Source organism: Phytophthora infestans, genomic scaffold (assembly GCF_000142945.1).
Source record: "Phytophthora infestans T30-4 supercont1.34 genomic scaffold, whole genome shotgun sequence".
Lineage (NCBI taxonomy): Eukaryota > Oomycota > Peronosporomycetes > Peronosporales > Peronosporaceae > Phytophthora > Phytophthora infestans.
The window spans coordinates 1739991-1756867 of NW_003303725.1; the positions used below are offsets into that span (position 1 = coordinate 1739991).

Below are 16877 nucleotides of genomic sequence, written 5' to 3' on the forward strand. Positions count from 1 at the left end.
CCCGGCTCGAAGTATTGTGTGACGAAGAACAGTCCAAGCTATCGATGACTCCTTAGCGAGCCGCCGCAAGGCGGGTCATGTACGTGAGAGCACATCTCTGCACTTCAGTCCGACCTTCTGTGTGAAGAAACTACGGGTGGGTGGCGCATCGTCCATGCCTTCAACATGCTGAACGACGCTACCATTCCTGCTCAGACGCCGATTCCTCGGAAGGACATGGTGCTCGACGCAATGTCGGGTAGTGAGGTCTACAGCGCCATCGACTTGACCGAAGTGTTCTATCAAATTCTCATAATACTGAGTGACATACCGCTCACAGCGGTAAGCACTCCCAGTGGTATGACCTGGGAGTGGCTTGCTATGTCACAAGGGTTGAAAAAATCCCCCGCCTCGTTCAATCCCATGGTATCCCATGTGCTGCGCCCGCTGCCCGATCTCGCACCGAGCTACTTCGACGACATCTTCGTACACCGTCGCGCTGAGGGAGGACCCAGCGCGATCGAAGTCCACTTGAAGCATCTGAGGCAAGTCTCCCAAGTGATGCGCGAAAACCAGCTGTACGCAAACTTGAAGAAGTGCATATTCTGTGCGCCGGGGATTCCGGTGCTTGGCCGCTTGTGAGCAAGAACGGCGTCCGCGCCGACCCCGAGAAAGTGTCGTCGACATGTGCGTGGCCTACGCCACAGAATCTCACTGAATTGTGTCAGTGGCTGGGTCCTGCAAATTATCTCCACAAGTCCACAAAGCATTACGCCAAATTGATCTAGCCGCTTTATTCGCTGTTGAAAAAAAAGTGTCATGGTCGTGGACTTTCACCCATCACGCCACCTTCAACTCGGTGAAGAAGAGTCTCGCCGAGGCATCAATCCTCGCGCTCCCGGATGACTCGAAGCCTTTTCACGTCGTCTGCGACGCGAGCGATTTCGTCATCGGCTGTGCGCTGATGCAATTCGATGATGAAGGTCGAGACCGCGTCGTAAGCTACCAGTCCAGAAAGATGAAGCCGGCGGAGTGCAGCTACCCTGTTCACGACAAGGAGCTCTTTGCGATGCGCTAGGCTCTGATCAAGTTCAGAGTGTACTTGTTGGGTGAGGATACCTTCGCGGTGTACACCGACCATGTATCGCTGAGGACAGCGATGAAGAGTCCTCATCTCTTCCAGCCGATGGCCCGCTGGCTTTCATTCTTCTCTGAGTACAACTTCGTGATCCATTTCAAGCCCGGCAACAACAACATTCTCTCCAACGCGTTATCTCGGCGTCCCGACTACGACCCACGCGGTGCATTGGGTCGATACGCTTCGCTCGATGAAGACGGTGTAGACGAGTGTGTCACGTGCGAGGCGTCAGGAGTCAACGTGACGAGCGTCTCCCCGGTAATGCCACTTCGCGACGAACTCCGGGCTACTTACGAGCATGACTCGACGTACTTCAGTATATTCGAGCATCTCCGCTCTCCCCGCGTCACACAGGAGATCTTTCCCGCTCTGTACGAACCTATATAAACCGATATCGTCTCAAAGATGAGCTGCTGACGTACAGCATCGATAACTTCGATGTCCCACGTGTCGTTGTCCCTAACGCCCCGGTCTGCGGACACGAATTATCCATGCGTTTCGTGATGCCCCGCTGGGCGCTCATCTCGGTCGCGAGAATACGTTTGCCGCTGTGTCACGCGACTTTTATTGGCCCCACCTGTATAAATGGGTACGTAAGTGGGTGCGCACCTGCGAGATCTGCCAGTCCGTAAAACCTACTTCGTCGTCGCAGGCTCCCCTGCGGCCTCTACCAGTGGCCACCGAGGCCTGGCGCTCGGTGTCGATGGACTTCATCTTCGGGCTCCCATCCGATGCTAAAGGACGTTCAGGTGTCCTAGTGCTTGTCGACCGCTTCAGCAAGATGGTCCACCTGATTCCGGTGTCGGATTCGATCACCGCGGCAGATACTGCGGTGCACTTCATCAATGCGGTCTTCCGCCATCTTGGTCTTCCTGAATCCAGCGTCTCCGACCGCGACCCGCGCTTCACGTCGGCCTTCTGGTCAAAGCTCGTGGTGTTACTGGGCTCGAGCTGTCCATGTCCACGGCAGCCCATTCGGAAACGGACGGCCGGACGGAGCGCGTAAATCGCGTCCTCGAAGACGTCCTTCGAAGATACGTGACGACGTTCTCCAGCTGGAGCTCGTTTCTGCCTCTGGCCGAGTTTGCACTGCAACGCGGTACACGCGTCGACTGGGCTGATGCCCTTTATTATTAACAACGCGCGACACCCGCGTGTCCCTGCTCTCCTTGTCGTGGGCCCTCCCACAGCACCGTGTGTCTCCCCTCAGGGTGGCAATGAAGCTGCTGACAAGCCGTCTACTCCAGCTCCGACGACTTCGGCGGCAACACCTTGCTAATGATATCCCCCAGTCCCCACGTAGGTCAACGCAGTGACACGTACCGCGTCGAGCCCACTTGCGCCGGCTAGCTACGCGCCGAAGCATGCGGCGCGACCAGTCGACTCCGGAGTCGTCTCCGACTTCGTACTACAGCGCCAAGCGGTCACCCGCTATGTTCGAGACGCACTGCAGGACTCAGTGGACAAGCAGGAGGATAATGCTGACAAGCCTGGGCGCAAGAACACGGCCAAGTTTACGACAGACGAACGAGTGCTCCTTTCGATGGAAGGTATCAGCAGCTCTGCGGTTACCAACGTCGGCGCGACCAAACGCGTGCCGCGCTTTATTGGGCCGTTTAAGGTAATCAAGACCATTGGTGACGCTTACACTATGGACATTCCTACGCCACTACGTCTGCATTCGACGTTTTACGTCGGACGACTCAAGAAAGTTTACCCCGCTACGATTCCAGAGTCGTCTCAACCTCCTGAGCCGGAGCATGCGTCGAGCGATCTTCTCGACGGGGCGGCGAGCCATCGATCCATATGCACGAGGAGTCGGGCCCCGAGGCTGTGTCCCCGTCTGTAAGAGGCCGTAAGCCGATCTCTCCAGCATCTGCAGCTGAGCAAGGATCTCCCGGTTTGACTGACGCAGCTGCGCACTCTCCCCAGTGGCCCGGGCAGTCTGATTCAGAGCCTCATCCAACTTCTGCTGGGCATCGCAGTAGCGGTTCAACAAGTCGTTCTCGTTCTGGGCAGCCAGAACGCGAGTGGTATCGACGCGACGGCCCTTCTCCTGTTGTTGACGCTGCCGGAGATACCCGGTGGATTGTTATGCACATTTTTGTCCACGAAGATCCACTTCGCGCGGGTACGATGACTCGGATTTCTCCCCGACGAGGATACGTGGGAGCCTCGTGCCAATCTCCTTCGTGACGTCCCGAATGTAGTCAATGTTTTGGTCATTTCGACGCAGGAAGAGGCCGGCAGAGTGTAGAGCCAGAGTAGGCAGGTGTCTGGGACCTCGTAGGGCTCTTTAAGTGTGCATGTAGATGTCCACGAAGTTGCAGTGCTCTATCCGCACTAAGAGATAGCGGGGCACATAGTCCAGATTACGACATCTGCTAAACTGTAATGGCTCCCTACCAACTGTGAAAATCCTCAACAGTTGTGACATTTCGCCAGCCTACCCGGTGGACTTCATCGGATGTTTGTCAAAAACTCACAACTCGCGCTTTGGAGGGAAAGCCAGAGACCTCTAGTAAGGCACAACGCTCCCCTTTAGCCTAGCAATTACCGCTCTACAGTATAATACCAAGTACTTGAGTAAAACCTACATGCCTAAGAAAGTTTTTTTCAAGTCATTTAAGTTCTGTATAATTGCATTACTGGCTCTATCCATATAGGAAACGCCTCTTGAGCAGGATCTACGAAGGAGGAAATGGCCCGCGAAATTTGGCCTTTCGGACTTAATTTTTAGAGCGGTCCCTTACGTAAGATCGAAGCGAAAACTTAGTTTTACAGACAACGTCAGTTATAGTGGAGGTGTTTCGTCTCCAGCCTTTTGAAATCTGATTGGCTATGCTTTGAGAATCAAGCCATTAAGATTCCTTTATATAGTATGATGCCCCGTTTTTTCTATTACCGGTCGTATGGCTTTTATAAAACAGCTCGAATACCGCTAGCTACCCGCGGGCAAAGACGGTAGTAGCGTATCGTTTTATGCCTCCGTTCGCATACTTAGCTAGTGAATTGTGGCTGGGCCGGGGCTTCGGTCCCGCAAAGTGACGGAACGCCACACAGCACGTTGCGCTTGAGTCCGAGAGTTTACAAACTCTTAATGACGGCTTGTCGAAGGGAGCAAAGTAACCAGCTAAAGATAAGGTTGAGGCTGAGTATATTTATAGATAGGCCTAACTTGATTTTCAAAACAAAAATAAAAGTCACAAGTAGTGAAGCTACGTAGTTTTCCAACGGTTGATCTATAGAGAACCTGGTACCATGTACCAGTCATTACGAGCCTTCGCACGCGCTCTTCTTCTCGATCTTCACTTCAGCATTACGACGACGCTAGCGTGTATTCGCGAGCTAGTGATAGCAGTGATCATGGTCACAAGACGCCTGGGCGATCTGAGAGCCCGCTGACGAGGCTAAGGACTCGCCCAAAGATGGAGATGATGAGAAAGGGAGGCATTTCTTTAGAACCTATCGCTATCTGAGGGTCTTGAGCGTGATCACACTGCTAAAGCAGCAGTTAAAGAGGCTACGCACTCAAGGAAGAGCATGGAGTCGAGGCGTTCACTCCGCGAGGAGAAGAAGTCTGGTGATCCATATCACGTTCGTTTTGGCGCCGAGGGGGTACTTTTGATGAGCCCCGGGAGATCATGAGCGACCTCAACCGGCAGCAGGAGGACTTCCACGCTGCCCAGCGTATGCGTGGGGGCTCGGTGCTGTGGGTAACGATGTTGTTTCGTTTTTAACTCTCACGTTTGGTTTCACGCTCTCTCGTAGCAAGGCTCTCTTTCGCGGGTGCTAACTTATCCGTGATTCTATATTTTTCGTGGGTTTCACACGTTTCGGCTCATAATTCTTACCGTGGCGTCTCACCAGCGGTACTCTCGTCGATGGATGCCCTTCCGTGGTTCCGGTTTCCACGTATTTGTCTGGTCCATCCGCCCGTGCTTCGAGGTCTCATCGTGTGGCGCCGTCCCTATCGTGGTCTCATAGCGTATGTAACAGGCCAGGTATTTACTCCGTTAATTGCTTACACTGTAGTGTTGAGGAAGCTCGCTATAGGACGACTGAGTCTTAGGTTTAAGAAAAAATCAACTCTGACTTTATTTTAGGACCAAGGTCACAAACCTGGCCACTCAAATACACGTCATAGTCCAATTGGCTAATAATTAGTCTGGATCCCCAAATATTAGCCAATGGCATGACAAAATTTCAACACTCAAGTCGTGTGCCGATGCACCTACTAATGTAAAGAAATCTACCTACTTTTGTAATGGAGGGGCCAATTACATTACCCCCTCGTAAGGTTGCACTTACGCAACAAAAGCAGCGGGCGAAGAAAAAAATCAATCTACGTGAGAATGGCGAACGGGGTCTTGGCTAACGGGCAGAGCGAAACGGGGACAGAGACATCTCCTGCAAAGTGCAGGAGCGCCACAACTCAACTGGCGGAGAACTTGACAAGCAACACGATGGATCAGCAGTGGACGGGAACGCCGACGACGGCGACGTCGTCGACAGCAAGAGCGAAGCGGCACGCGCGTGATAAACGACCAGCTCCGAGCGCGGGCTCCGGACACACTGGACACGATGAAAGATCACTTCCGTCGCTTTCGCGGGCTGCGGCAGAAGCCTGGCAAGGGGTCGCATATGTCGCGTTGCAGGAGTCGTGATGCGCTTTCATCCGACGCTGGAACCGGACGCAAGAAGATGGGGAAAACTTTGTCTGTCGGCTGGTATACCGCGAGGAGATCGTCAAGGACCACTTGCTCACGGAACTTCGTGAGCGCGTCTGCACCAGCGCATGGGAGGACATGCGACGCATCTGCTACGAGAGGGTCGCTGAAGGTTGTCGCTAGCTGGGCACCGAAGTGTGTCGTCCCATGGACCTTAAAGCCACCCTGGGGTGACTCCTGGCTCTTACTTCGTCCTAAGTACGCCGACGGTGCTCACAGTATGTGAAATGCGTGTTCGGATAGTCGTCTTGAGGCGCAAAAGGCGACCGACTGCGGCGTGTGCTTGTGCGCTTGCTCGCAGCTGCATCGACAGATATATCAATCGCCTCGGAGGCCACCATGGTAGCCTCCTTGAGTGCAGACCGTTAGCCGCGAGGCTTAGAGCTCTTGGCTTGCGCCTTTACGGCAGTAGCCTTGGCGTGTGCTTTTGCACCGCTTTTCACAGTACCACGGGGCATGCTAGTACTTGTACCGTGCCGCGTTCAATTGTCAAGAAGTGGTGAAGTCACATCGCCGAAAATCCGCTCGGTGAACCAGATCACGGGTGGATCGAGAAGTATCGCCGCTCGCTGACCGAGAACGTGCGCGCCTCTTGTCGCGCCGGCTCGCGCCGACGCTCTTCACGCGAAAATTCTTGGCATCGGACTTGGTCTCGTTCGGGCGGCGGCTCAAGCCATCGATCTCGTTCGCGTGGTCGTTCAAGTCGTCGGTCTTGATCATGTTCGCGTGGTCGCTCAAATCTAAGATCTCGGTCTCGCTCACGTGGTCGACCAAGTCATCGGCCTCGATCACGATCACGTGGTCATTCGAGCCGTTCTCCTCGTTCGAGCTGACATGCGTCACATGATGGTTCGCAGCGAGCTTGGACTCTTCCCAACGTTGCATTTAACAGGTTGAAAAATTGAGACGGTGCAATCAGTAAAATCATTAAACAAATTCGATTCCCCAATCGCATTCTTCAAACCGACAAAGTCTAACAACTGGAAGACTCGCTCGAGGGTAAGATCGACCAGATTTGACCAATTTTGGATAAATGGCGCAACAAATGTGAGATGATACAGAACTTGATGTCATAAATTTTGCAGAGTACAATACATACATACCGTCGCAAAGCGAAAAAGTGTTCAATGTAGCACCGATAAGCAGTATTTCCTCTATAAGTTTATACTTTTTTCTCTTTTTGACTGAACTCCTCGCGTCATTTTCAATCCGATTAGATGGTCTCCGCACGTGAGTGAAATCGTTTTTGATTCGCTAAAAGTGTTTCACAACAAATGATTTTCATCCATTTTGGATAATCCGAGATTCACTATTAATAAATCGGATCCGATTTGCTGGACGCCTCCGAAATAGAAAGTAGCATGGTAAGATTGTTGTCCCGGGCCGGATATGCACTTCGAATTAAAGAGAATTGCCGTCTTTGGACGGCATAAGCGATCTGCCCAAAACCATTTGCTAGGACACTTCCAATCTTTAATTAAGCGTAGTCTAACCGCCATAGGTGATCATAGCATCATTTTACTCGGCAATCGCGCCACAGTATGCATACGTTTAGTGTTTATCTCTTCCTCAATTAGTTAAACTGAGTTGTCGAAGGTAAGGTCGTCTGGGAATGACGCCGCATTATTAAAACCTCATGTCGGGTCACATATAGCTAATTCGAGCCTAATTATCCACAATACGAGGTAGGTAATTTGATAAAAGCTCACCCATTTAAGTTTATAAGTTTCTTAGAGTAGTATATTAAGGCAGATCACTGTAAACACTATTTTTCTTAAAATAAAACCGTACCTTAAGTAGCGGGCTTTTCGCTGCGTTGTTGCCGATTCACGCGATTTGAGCACACATCGCACGTTGTATCACGAGTCGGACTCTGACCGTGCTTGTGAAATACCAATTGAAAGACGTGATTTACCTAAAAATAGCTATTTCAATAAATCTGCCATATTTTAGCAGCTCCATCGAAAAAGCTGCTTCATGGAAAACTCAGTTGCAGTGCTGAGCCTGACTCCGTGCCTTAGTGTACAAAAACAAAGTTGCAGCACGAATAGCGCTGCTGCGAGTCGCACCAGTGTTGCACGTATTAAAGTCTTTAATAATAATAATACAATTACCGGTGCGTACAAGTACATGTCTTTTGTACTCCACTCATCAACGGCGGACCACCGGACTCAACGTCACGAAGCCTTCCCAATGACCGCCTGGTTCAACTCCTGACTGTCTACGCCGGGTAGTACGCTCGTCACGACGGAACACAAATGGGGATACGGTCCTTACAAGAACATGTTCACGAAGATTTTGAAAACATGAAGTAAGAAAAGACCAAGCGCAGCGTGCACCGTCACAGTGTCACTGTGTCTTAATACAAAACGCAGGGAAGCTGTAGCAGACGCGAGCGGTGTACGTGTAGACGAAAACCTACAGCACTCTTATGCATCACTCCCGTATGTTGTGTAGAGACCCCGATATGGCCGGTTGTTGGATGGAGACCACAGCTTCATGTCGTCCCTTCAACGGATCGATGCCAACGTGTCCCCAATCTGTCATGCGCTCGTGGCGCAAGCCTCGTGCTGCGAAATATCCACAGTCTCGCCAGTGCCGATTTGACAGAGATCTGTTTACGTCGAGTTGGTGAACAATGGCATCATCAGACCAATCTATGAGCAAGTACGCCAACGGTAGTGACCGTAGAGTTCCGAATCACAACCCATTCGACCGTCCCCGAGCGATGGATCGTCGTGTAGCTTACGTCGGCGAAGGTCTCATTGACCCGAACGGACTTGACAGTCTGGACAACCCTCGGAGATATCGACATCGACCACAAGTCTCCTCAACGTCGTCGCGAGGTGCTGGATGACTTGGCAATCGATGTTGGAGAAAAGTACCTTGACGACATTTATAAGGAAGATACAGACGGTGCGGACGAGAACAAAGCGGCAGAACAGGTTCGACATCACTTGGCCGCGTCTTCGATCAATGGCCACGAGGTAGGACACAAAGAACGAGTCCGGACAGAGAAGGAGTTAGCGTGGCTGAAGGTGAGACAGCTCCTGATCGAAGAAGAAGAGAAGGCCTCGACACACGAGCGACGACACGCGAAGAGCATCAGTCGATCCGCGGAACGCTCTGCTGTTCGTAGCGAAGCAAGTGACGGTAAGAGCTGCAATACCGTTAGGCTTTTGGATTCCATGGCGGCGTACACGCCCCAGCCACCCCAACTCCTCTCGCTCAACAGCAACAGGTCACGCCCTGAAGTGGAAGTCCAGCCACCGCAGACATTTGCGAGTAAACTCGCCCAATTTCTAGGCGCAGGATCCGTCTTAGACAGCGAGAGTACCAGCTCGAAATCGTCGCGTTCTTTGCCCGGATACAGCGGCAACTCGCCTACCCGATGGCAGCTCTTGGCGACGCTAGAACAGGTGACCAAAACCTGTCAAAGAATGGAACTGTCTGAGGCAACGATGGCTCGAGTGTCAGAGCATTTAAACTCGATCGATCAGGTCGTGCGGGAGGATTTGAGTACCAACCAGAGCAGGAGTCGTCGACTCTCTAGCACACAGGCATCCAACGGCTCGACCGATTCACTCGACACGTATTCCGTGGTAGATATACCGCCCTCGTACCCTCAAACTGACGTGGCGCCAACCGTTCGCGAGTCTTTCAAAGCCTTCGCTTCCGGTCAAGACCTGCGCGACACGTTGGCCGCATTCAACAATTTGCTGGCCGATTGTTGTCTCGATGGCGTGAAGTTGCAGGAGCCGTGGCACGTGTACTACCACATCCGAGACGCCGTTTACAGCAAGCTCAGTTTCCGCCACAAACAGCTCTTCAAGCTCCTACACGTGCGATTCAGTCTGGACGTATTCAAACGACGTCCTTGCGCTAACAAACGCGTATGTATCGTCGGTGCCGGCCCCGTGGGGCTGCGCGCCGCAATTGAGCTGGCACTACTCGGTGGCAAAGTGACAGTCCTCGAGAAACGGACCAAGTTCAGTCGAGAAAATATGCTCCACCTGTGGCCGTGGGTCGTCCAAGATCTGGCGTCTCTAGGAGCGAAAGTTCTGTTCAAGAACTTCTGCAAATCCCGGACGTATTTCCACGTGAGCACACGACAGCTGCAGGTGGTTCTACTCAAGGTGGCTCTATTAGTGGGCGTCAAAGTCTACTCTGCTACAGGCTTCAAGTCGATAGTTTCGCCAGAGGAGAACGTTGGCAACCCGTTCTACAGTATCAAGACAGAGCCTCAGATCCCAGTCGCAGAGTACACGGCGGTGCTCGGTGCGACCGGGACGAACGACCTGGTCGCGGAGTCTGCAGGTATCACGCGCTTCGTATTCTCTCGGAACGAATCTCTGGGTATCGTGTGCTACTTCCCGAACCTGGAGACGACGGACGAACTGAAGACGAAGGAGTTTTCGTGGACCACTCGACTCAAACATCACATGTTAGACAAGATGCGCGACGTCGGCATTGATCTCGAGAACGTCGTGTACTTTCGAGGAGATATGCACTATCTGGTCATGACGCCAAAGCGTCAGAACCTGCTGACCCATGATGTGGTGAAGCAAAACTATGCAGACGCGAAAGATCTGGTGCGGAAGGAGAACGTCAACCATGATGCGCTCAATGTGTTTGTCAAGAATATCGTCAGGTTTGCGGGTATCACTCGAAAGACGGACTTCACGAGGGTAAATCTCATCGACTTTAGCCAGCTGACACGAGCTGATAAGGCTGCAAATATCTTGGCATCGCATGGTAAAAAGCTCTACGTTGGGCTCGTCGGTGACTCGCTGTTGGAGCCTGTGTGGCACGAGGGTGTTGGTACTTGCCGAGGGTTCCTGAGTGCGCTGGATGGCGCCTGGATGATTGCTCGTATCGGAAGAAAGACAGACGAACAGCTACTCGCAGAACGACATTTTGCTTACCAGGTGATGCAGCGTCTCTCCGGCCACCACCGTGATGAGATGCAGAAGAATGTGAGGAAGTACACAGTGAATCCGAAGACGCGTTATACCTGTAAAGTCGACTTCCGTGGCTGAGCAATACGTGTCAGCCAAATGAGTCGGCCACGTAGTGACAAGGTGTGGGAAGTAAGCTCAGACTTCATGATCGGTAAAAAGAGCACATTTTTAATATTTTAAGTACTGTAATACGTAAGTATTAAAATAATACTAAATGTGCCTGTAAAACTTCGACTACAACTGCACTATTGCTGACATCAAATCATACTGAATGCTACTGTGAGAGATTATATAACCCTCGGATCCCAACAAGTTGAACTAGCTCAGTCTCCTTCCCTTTCGGCCACTCAAACGGGTCTAGAAGTCCCTCTCCAGTTGTTGTGAATTCAGCTTGTCTTGCTCGACCACAAAGAATATCTCCAATTTCTTCACCTCAAAACTTTCCGGCGATTCAGACAGCATCTTCAGCCATTGGTAAAAGAAATCAATGCGAAAAGAATGCTTGTGGGCACTCGTCACTTGGACCAAACGCACGTGCTGAGTACGTTTACACACCATGATAGCATCATATCCACCTTGGTTCCATATTCCGGGCTTAATCCATACGGGGCGAGCACAAGAAAGCTCAGGTATTCCATCCGAGACCACAATAACTGATTGACTCCACGGGTCAAGCTTATTTCCTGCTGAATCGACAAGTTCGAGACCGCCATGTCGAAGACTTGAGAAGAACACCATCTCCAGCATCCATCCATTCAGTGCTGGGTTGGAATGGTCTCGAAGTGTCGAAGTGAACTTATTTTTGATAGCCTCCGGACCGCAAACCATACCAACTGTAGTAGCAGCATACCGACTGATCAACGGTGACACATGACCTTCCCAATTCGGTCGCTTAAACATCGCGAAAAGCCGGTTGATGCAAAGCTGTGAGCGGTGCCCTTCTGAAGAGAGAGTCGCAGCACTTGAGGTGGATTCCACGGCTCGGCAAAGTCTGGTCTTGACGTCGGTGGTCGTATAGTCAAACATGTAGCGACATGATCCACCCGCATAGTGATACTTCAACTCTACCATTTCGGCAGGAGACCTTGGTCCATATACGCCGCCTGGAGCATCCAACATACTCGCCACGCACATAACAAACTCGTTCCTTAACCGCATCAAGGTACTCAGCCAATGTCCACGACCAGACATCAAATTCCATTGCACGCATCCGAATATCCGTTCCCTCTTGAACTTTGCCACGAGAGGCTACCGAGCATACAAATGCCAGCCGTCGTTTGACAAGATCTCTCGTCAACCATCGGTGACACTTGACTGTTAGCTCCCTGAAGAAGTCTGCAGCTGTCCAGCCATCAACAAGCAGTAGATGCTTCTTAGTGTCATCGACCAGCAAAACTTCGTCTACGTCTGCAATCTCAATGGTTCGAGTCTTTCTTTCTTCGCCAGCAAGACGCACGCAGTTCAGATCCATGTCCTTAGCCACGTGAATCCAAGTAACTATCCATTCACTTCTGTCCACAGTCGACGCGAATGCCATTGCAGTCGTTGACTTTCCCGTTCCAGGAGGGCCAAGGATCCAGCCCAAATGACCTTCGCTCGATACCTGATCGCGTAAGAACTCGAATTGGCGGTGGAATGTGGGCCTGCAGTAGAGCATCATGCGAGAGGGTAGGAGTCCGGACTCATCCACATCTTCTTTCTCCAGCACAAAGTACTGTGAGTTTGGGTCGTAAGCGTGTGATCCCCACCGAGTCGACCGCCACTCCAGACGCTGCTTCTTGTTGGCTGCTTCCGGAAGTTTCACCAGAACGTGGATTTCACCGTCTTCACCGGCGTCTTCGTTAGGGAAACCAAACGCCGTATTGCGGACACGATAGCAAGAATCCATCTTGTTCTCCTTCTTCTTCATAATATTAATGATTCCAGTGGGGATCTCACCAGTCTCCAACATCGTCACGTCAGGATCGTCCGTCGTGAGCCAGTTGCCACCCTTCTTCGCGACGTATAGCGTTAGTTGGTCCGCAGGAAGTTCGTACATCTTCTCCTTGTGAAGTGTGGAGGAAGAGCCAGGACTGCGTCCAGCTCAAACCTGAGGCTCAGGTGCCTCCAGGACGCGATGCTCGCGTCCAGAAGCCGGACTTCGACGGACCATTGGCTGGCGAGCCGCCAGCCCCATCCTACTGCTAATCCTACCAATATATGTTACCGGGGTTTTTCCGTGTGCTGCTACACACTCGACAACTTGCGCCGTCAAGAGCAAGCAGCAGCACTCGGTTTTCTCCCCTGCTGGACTTTCAGTCCCTGCAACTTACTGTTGTTACGACTACTTCCTTCATCACAATGGTCACCACTCGGCGTAGCCGAGGAGCGACCATCACTCAGGTTATGAGCCCAAGAAGGAGAGCTGGAAGCCCAGTCCGGAGTACGCAGAGCTCGCGCGCGTCCGACGAGTTGCAGTTGCCTGCAAGAGCAGACGAGACAACGTCAGACGAGACACATGCGACGTCACAAGCGTCATCAACCCGAGTTGAGCAACAACTCGAGCTCTTATTGGCCCAATTTGGTACCGTTATGACTACACTGACCAATCAGCAGCAAGTGCAGAACATTCCAGTGGAAGCATCTACCCGACGCCCACAAAGGCAGCTCATTCAAGAATTCTCAGCGGCTCGAGCACAACCGCAGCGAGTGCCGACGCCGTACGGGCCCCGCCGAGGAAACCCAAGCACAGAGGAACTTACCGCCGACGCCAGCACGCGTCAGAGCGAGCCGCCAAGAAACCCAAGAACGTCCGAGGCTGCAGCGCAGCCAGTCCAGACCGAGGCCGGGACCGACTCCGCTACGGACGAACCCATGGTTGGAGACCACAGATGCACGCGGTGCATGAACCAGAGCGGACACGTGCAGTTGAACGCAAGACTTACCGATACCAACTACCAGACGTGGCGCGTCGAGATTTGCTCCATTCTCGACGTCGCACACCTCTTGGACCCCATCATGGAGCGCGAAACGATGGCAGACCAACGTAACGAAGGACAGCGCGGCTGTTTCAAGCAACGACTGCGTGTTGCTCAACGTGAACTTACGATGGGACTTAGTCAAGAACTACAGATGCGATTTACAAGTGTTATTCAACGTGCTGATCCTATCCTACTGTGGCGAACACTGGAAGATCATTTTGATAACCATCCTGGAGTAAACAGCGTGTTTCTCAAGCGAGATATGCTGAATCGTCGCCTGCAACGTGACGAACGACTTGACGATTACATTCGTGACATCGACGACTACCAACAGAGACTTCGCCGCGCGAACAAGCAGCTGCCTGAGCAGGAAGCCGTCTCTATCCTATTGTCGAATACAGTGGGTGTGTACCCAGCGGTGGTAAACGAGCATGAAGTACGTATTGGACGTGATGAGTCCATTACGTGGGAGCAAGCGATCGAGCGCCTTCGACTCGCTGACCACTCACGCCAAGAGACTGAGCTACAGCAAGGACGTGGTGGAGGTGGACGTGCCGTCCAGCGAGATGTTGCATTTGTTGGTGGCCGTGGCGACGGACACAACGACGGAAGAGGACGTCGAAACTCGAGCAGCAGTCAAGCACGAGGCAACAACAACCGCAACAATCGTCGCAGCCGCAGCTCATCGCCGCGTGGGCGGAACAAGCGGCAGAAGAGCAAGAGCTCATCCAGTGCGAGGGATGACATCGCCAAGCGAAAGGCGAAGACGAAGTGCAACACGTGCGGAGAGCAAGGACATTGGAGTGGCGATCCTGAGTGCCGCCAGCGTGGCAACAGTAACAACAACAACAACTCGAGCAACCCGCCGCGCAGGATGATCGATGTGGTTACTGTGAAGACAGCCAAGTCGGCTGCACCGACTCAAGCTGAAGGACAAGAGCATGTACTCGCGGTGCGTGACAACTTCAACTACAAGGACAAGGACAAGGACCAGGACATGGTGGAGTGGGTGTTGGATAGCGGCGCGCAGACCAACGTCTCGAGCGACCTTACCTTGTTTACGGAGCTACACGAAGACTCAGTTGCAGAGCTAGTCTTCGGCAACGGCACAACTGAGCGCGCAACTGTGGGCACAGTGCTTATGCAAGTGCTGAACGAGCACACGGGCAAGATCGAGGAGCGCCTCCTTGATGACGTGAGCTACGCCAAGTCGGCTGCCTACAACCTGATCTCGCAGACCTACATGCAATTCAAAGGAAACTTCAAGGTGCGCATCTCGCATGATCAGAAGACTACGTGGCTGGTCAAGGACACATTGAAGCTGCGCTTCAAGTACATCCGCGGGATGTACCGCATGTGGACGCCACGTCAGAGCAAGAACGTGATGAGCGTCAAGGCCAGTGAAGCTGAGAACCCCATGACGTTGCTGCACAACCGCATGGGCCACGTAAACATGGAGACTATCAAGACTATGGCAGGAAACTATAACTTTGGCATCAACATGCAGTCGAAGAATTTTGCTCTCTATGAATGCATTCCATGCTTAGAGTCAAAGACGAAGCGCATGAGCTACAAGCGCAAGCCGTCTCGCTCTGCAAAGCCCTTGCACAAGCTTTGTGTCGACCTATGCAGTGTTGGAGTGGATACAATATCGAAATCAAACCAGTTTCTATTGATTATCGACGAAGCTACGAGATACAAGTGGGGATATCTATTAGCCTACAAAGACGAAGCCACGGAGCTGATTCAGAAGCAGATTCGCTGGATCCAGAACCAGTTCCCGAAGGCGACCATCAAGACGCTGTTCTCCGATGGTGGTGGCGAGTTCGTCAACATGCAGCTCGAGACCTTCTGCAAGGACCTCGGCATCGACACGCGTTCATCCAATCCCTACAGCCCGCAGGAGAACGCTATCGTGGAGCGCACGAACCAGACCGTCATGCGGCAGGTCAGATCTATGTTACAAGCTACGCAAATGCCTGTTTCATTATGGGGAGAAGCCTTCCTACATGCAATTGAGACGCTCAACAAGACGCCGACGCCGGTGTTGAAGGACCAGCAGTCCCCGTACGAGGCCCTGTACGGAGAGCGGCCAGACCTCAGCGTGCTGCGCACGTGGGGGTGCTTGGTGCACGCGCACATCCCTGATGATTCTCGGCAGAGAAAGGAGAAGCTCACTCCAAGGACGCAGATGTGCTTACTACTTGGCTACAGCGAGAAGACCAAGGGCTATAAAGCTGCTGAACCTGCGCACCAGGATCAGTGACGACGTGCAGAGATGGAAACATGAAGGCACATGAGAAGTACCCGGTAACCACTGTGTATATTGAGCAACCTCCTTGCAAATACCTACGCTTACGGAGACTACGACTTACCTGCGGAGATCCCGATCGTGCCGATCCGGACGACAATGTCTACGTACCTGCAGCTTCCTGCAGAGCTTGCAGAAAGGCGAGCAGCGGAGATGGCGAAGCTGGCCACTGCTGGTGAGAGCCATGACCAAGGTGTTGAAGTTGAAGCCGAGTCTGCGACTCGAAGTGATGACCCACAGCTACCAAGCGAGGACGCTAAGAAGCCAGCAGCTTCAGTGGGAGGTTCCAAGCGGAAGAACACAAAAGGCAAGAATAAAGCGAAAGCATGTGCAAATCGAGTGGGAGCCTCGAAGGCCAAGGACAGTCGACGTGATGCTCACGAAGACGAGAACTGGGAGCCATGCACGACGCAGAAGTCGTCGCCAGACGACAGTGCAGCTACGTCGCGACCGAAGCGGAAGCGACAACCATCCGCCCGACTCAAGGACAACGTAGTGACGAATGTGACGAAGCAGAACGTCGAGGATGTGCAGATCCCCATTAGTCACAAGCATGCGGCAAGGTCAAAGAAGTGGAAGGAGTGGAAAGCAGCGATGCAAGTTGAGATGGACTCACAGCAGCAGCACGAAACTTGGGTGCTCGTGCGACGCACGGAGGCCAAGGGCAAGCGTGTCATTTCGTGCAAGTGGGTGTACGCGCTCAAGAGAGACTCTACGGGCCGGATTAAGCGATATAAAGCTCGACTAGTGATCAGAGGCTTTCTACAACGCATGGGCATCGACTACAGTGAAACATGA

At 52.5% G+C, this 16877-nt stretch overlaps 1 protein-coding gene across 1 annotated transcript; it reads left to right on the forward strand.

The window, feature by feature from the left end:
• Nucleotides 1–8506: 8506 nt before the first annotated feature.
• PITG_14547 (uncharacterized protein) lies at nucleotides 8507–10949 on the forward strand (the record flags this gene model as incomplete). The annotated part of the gene is made up of 2 exons (XM_002898944.1): nucleotides 8507–8525; nucleotides 8635–10949. 2 exons carry the CDS (start codon nucleotides 8507–8509, stop codon nucleotides 10884–10886), a joined length of 2271 nt encoding a protein of 756 aa, XP_002898990.1.
• Between the last annotated feature and the right edge of the window lie 5928 nt (nucleotides 10950–16877).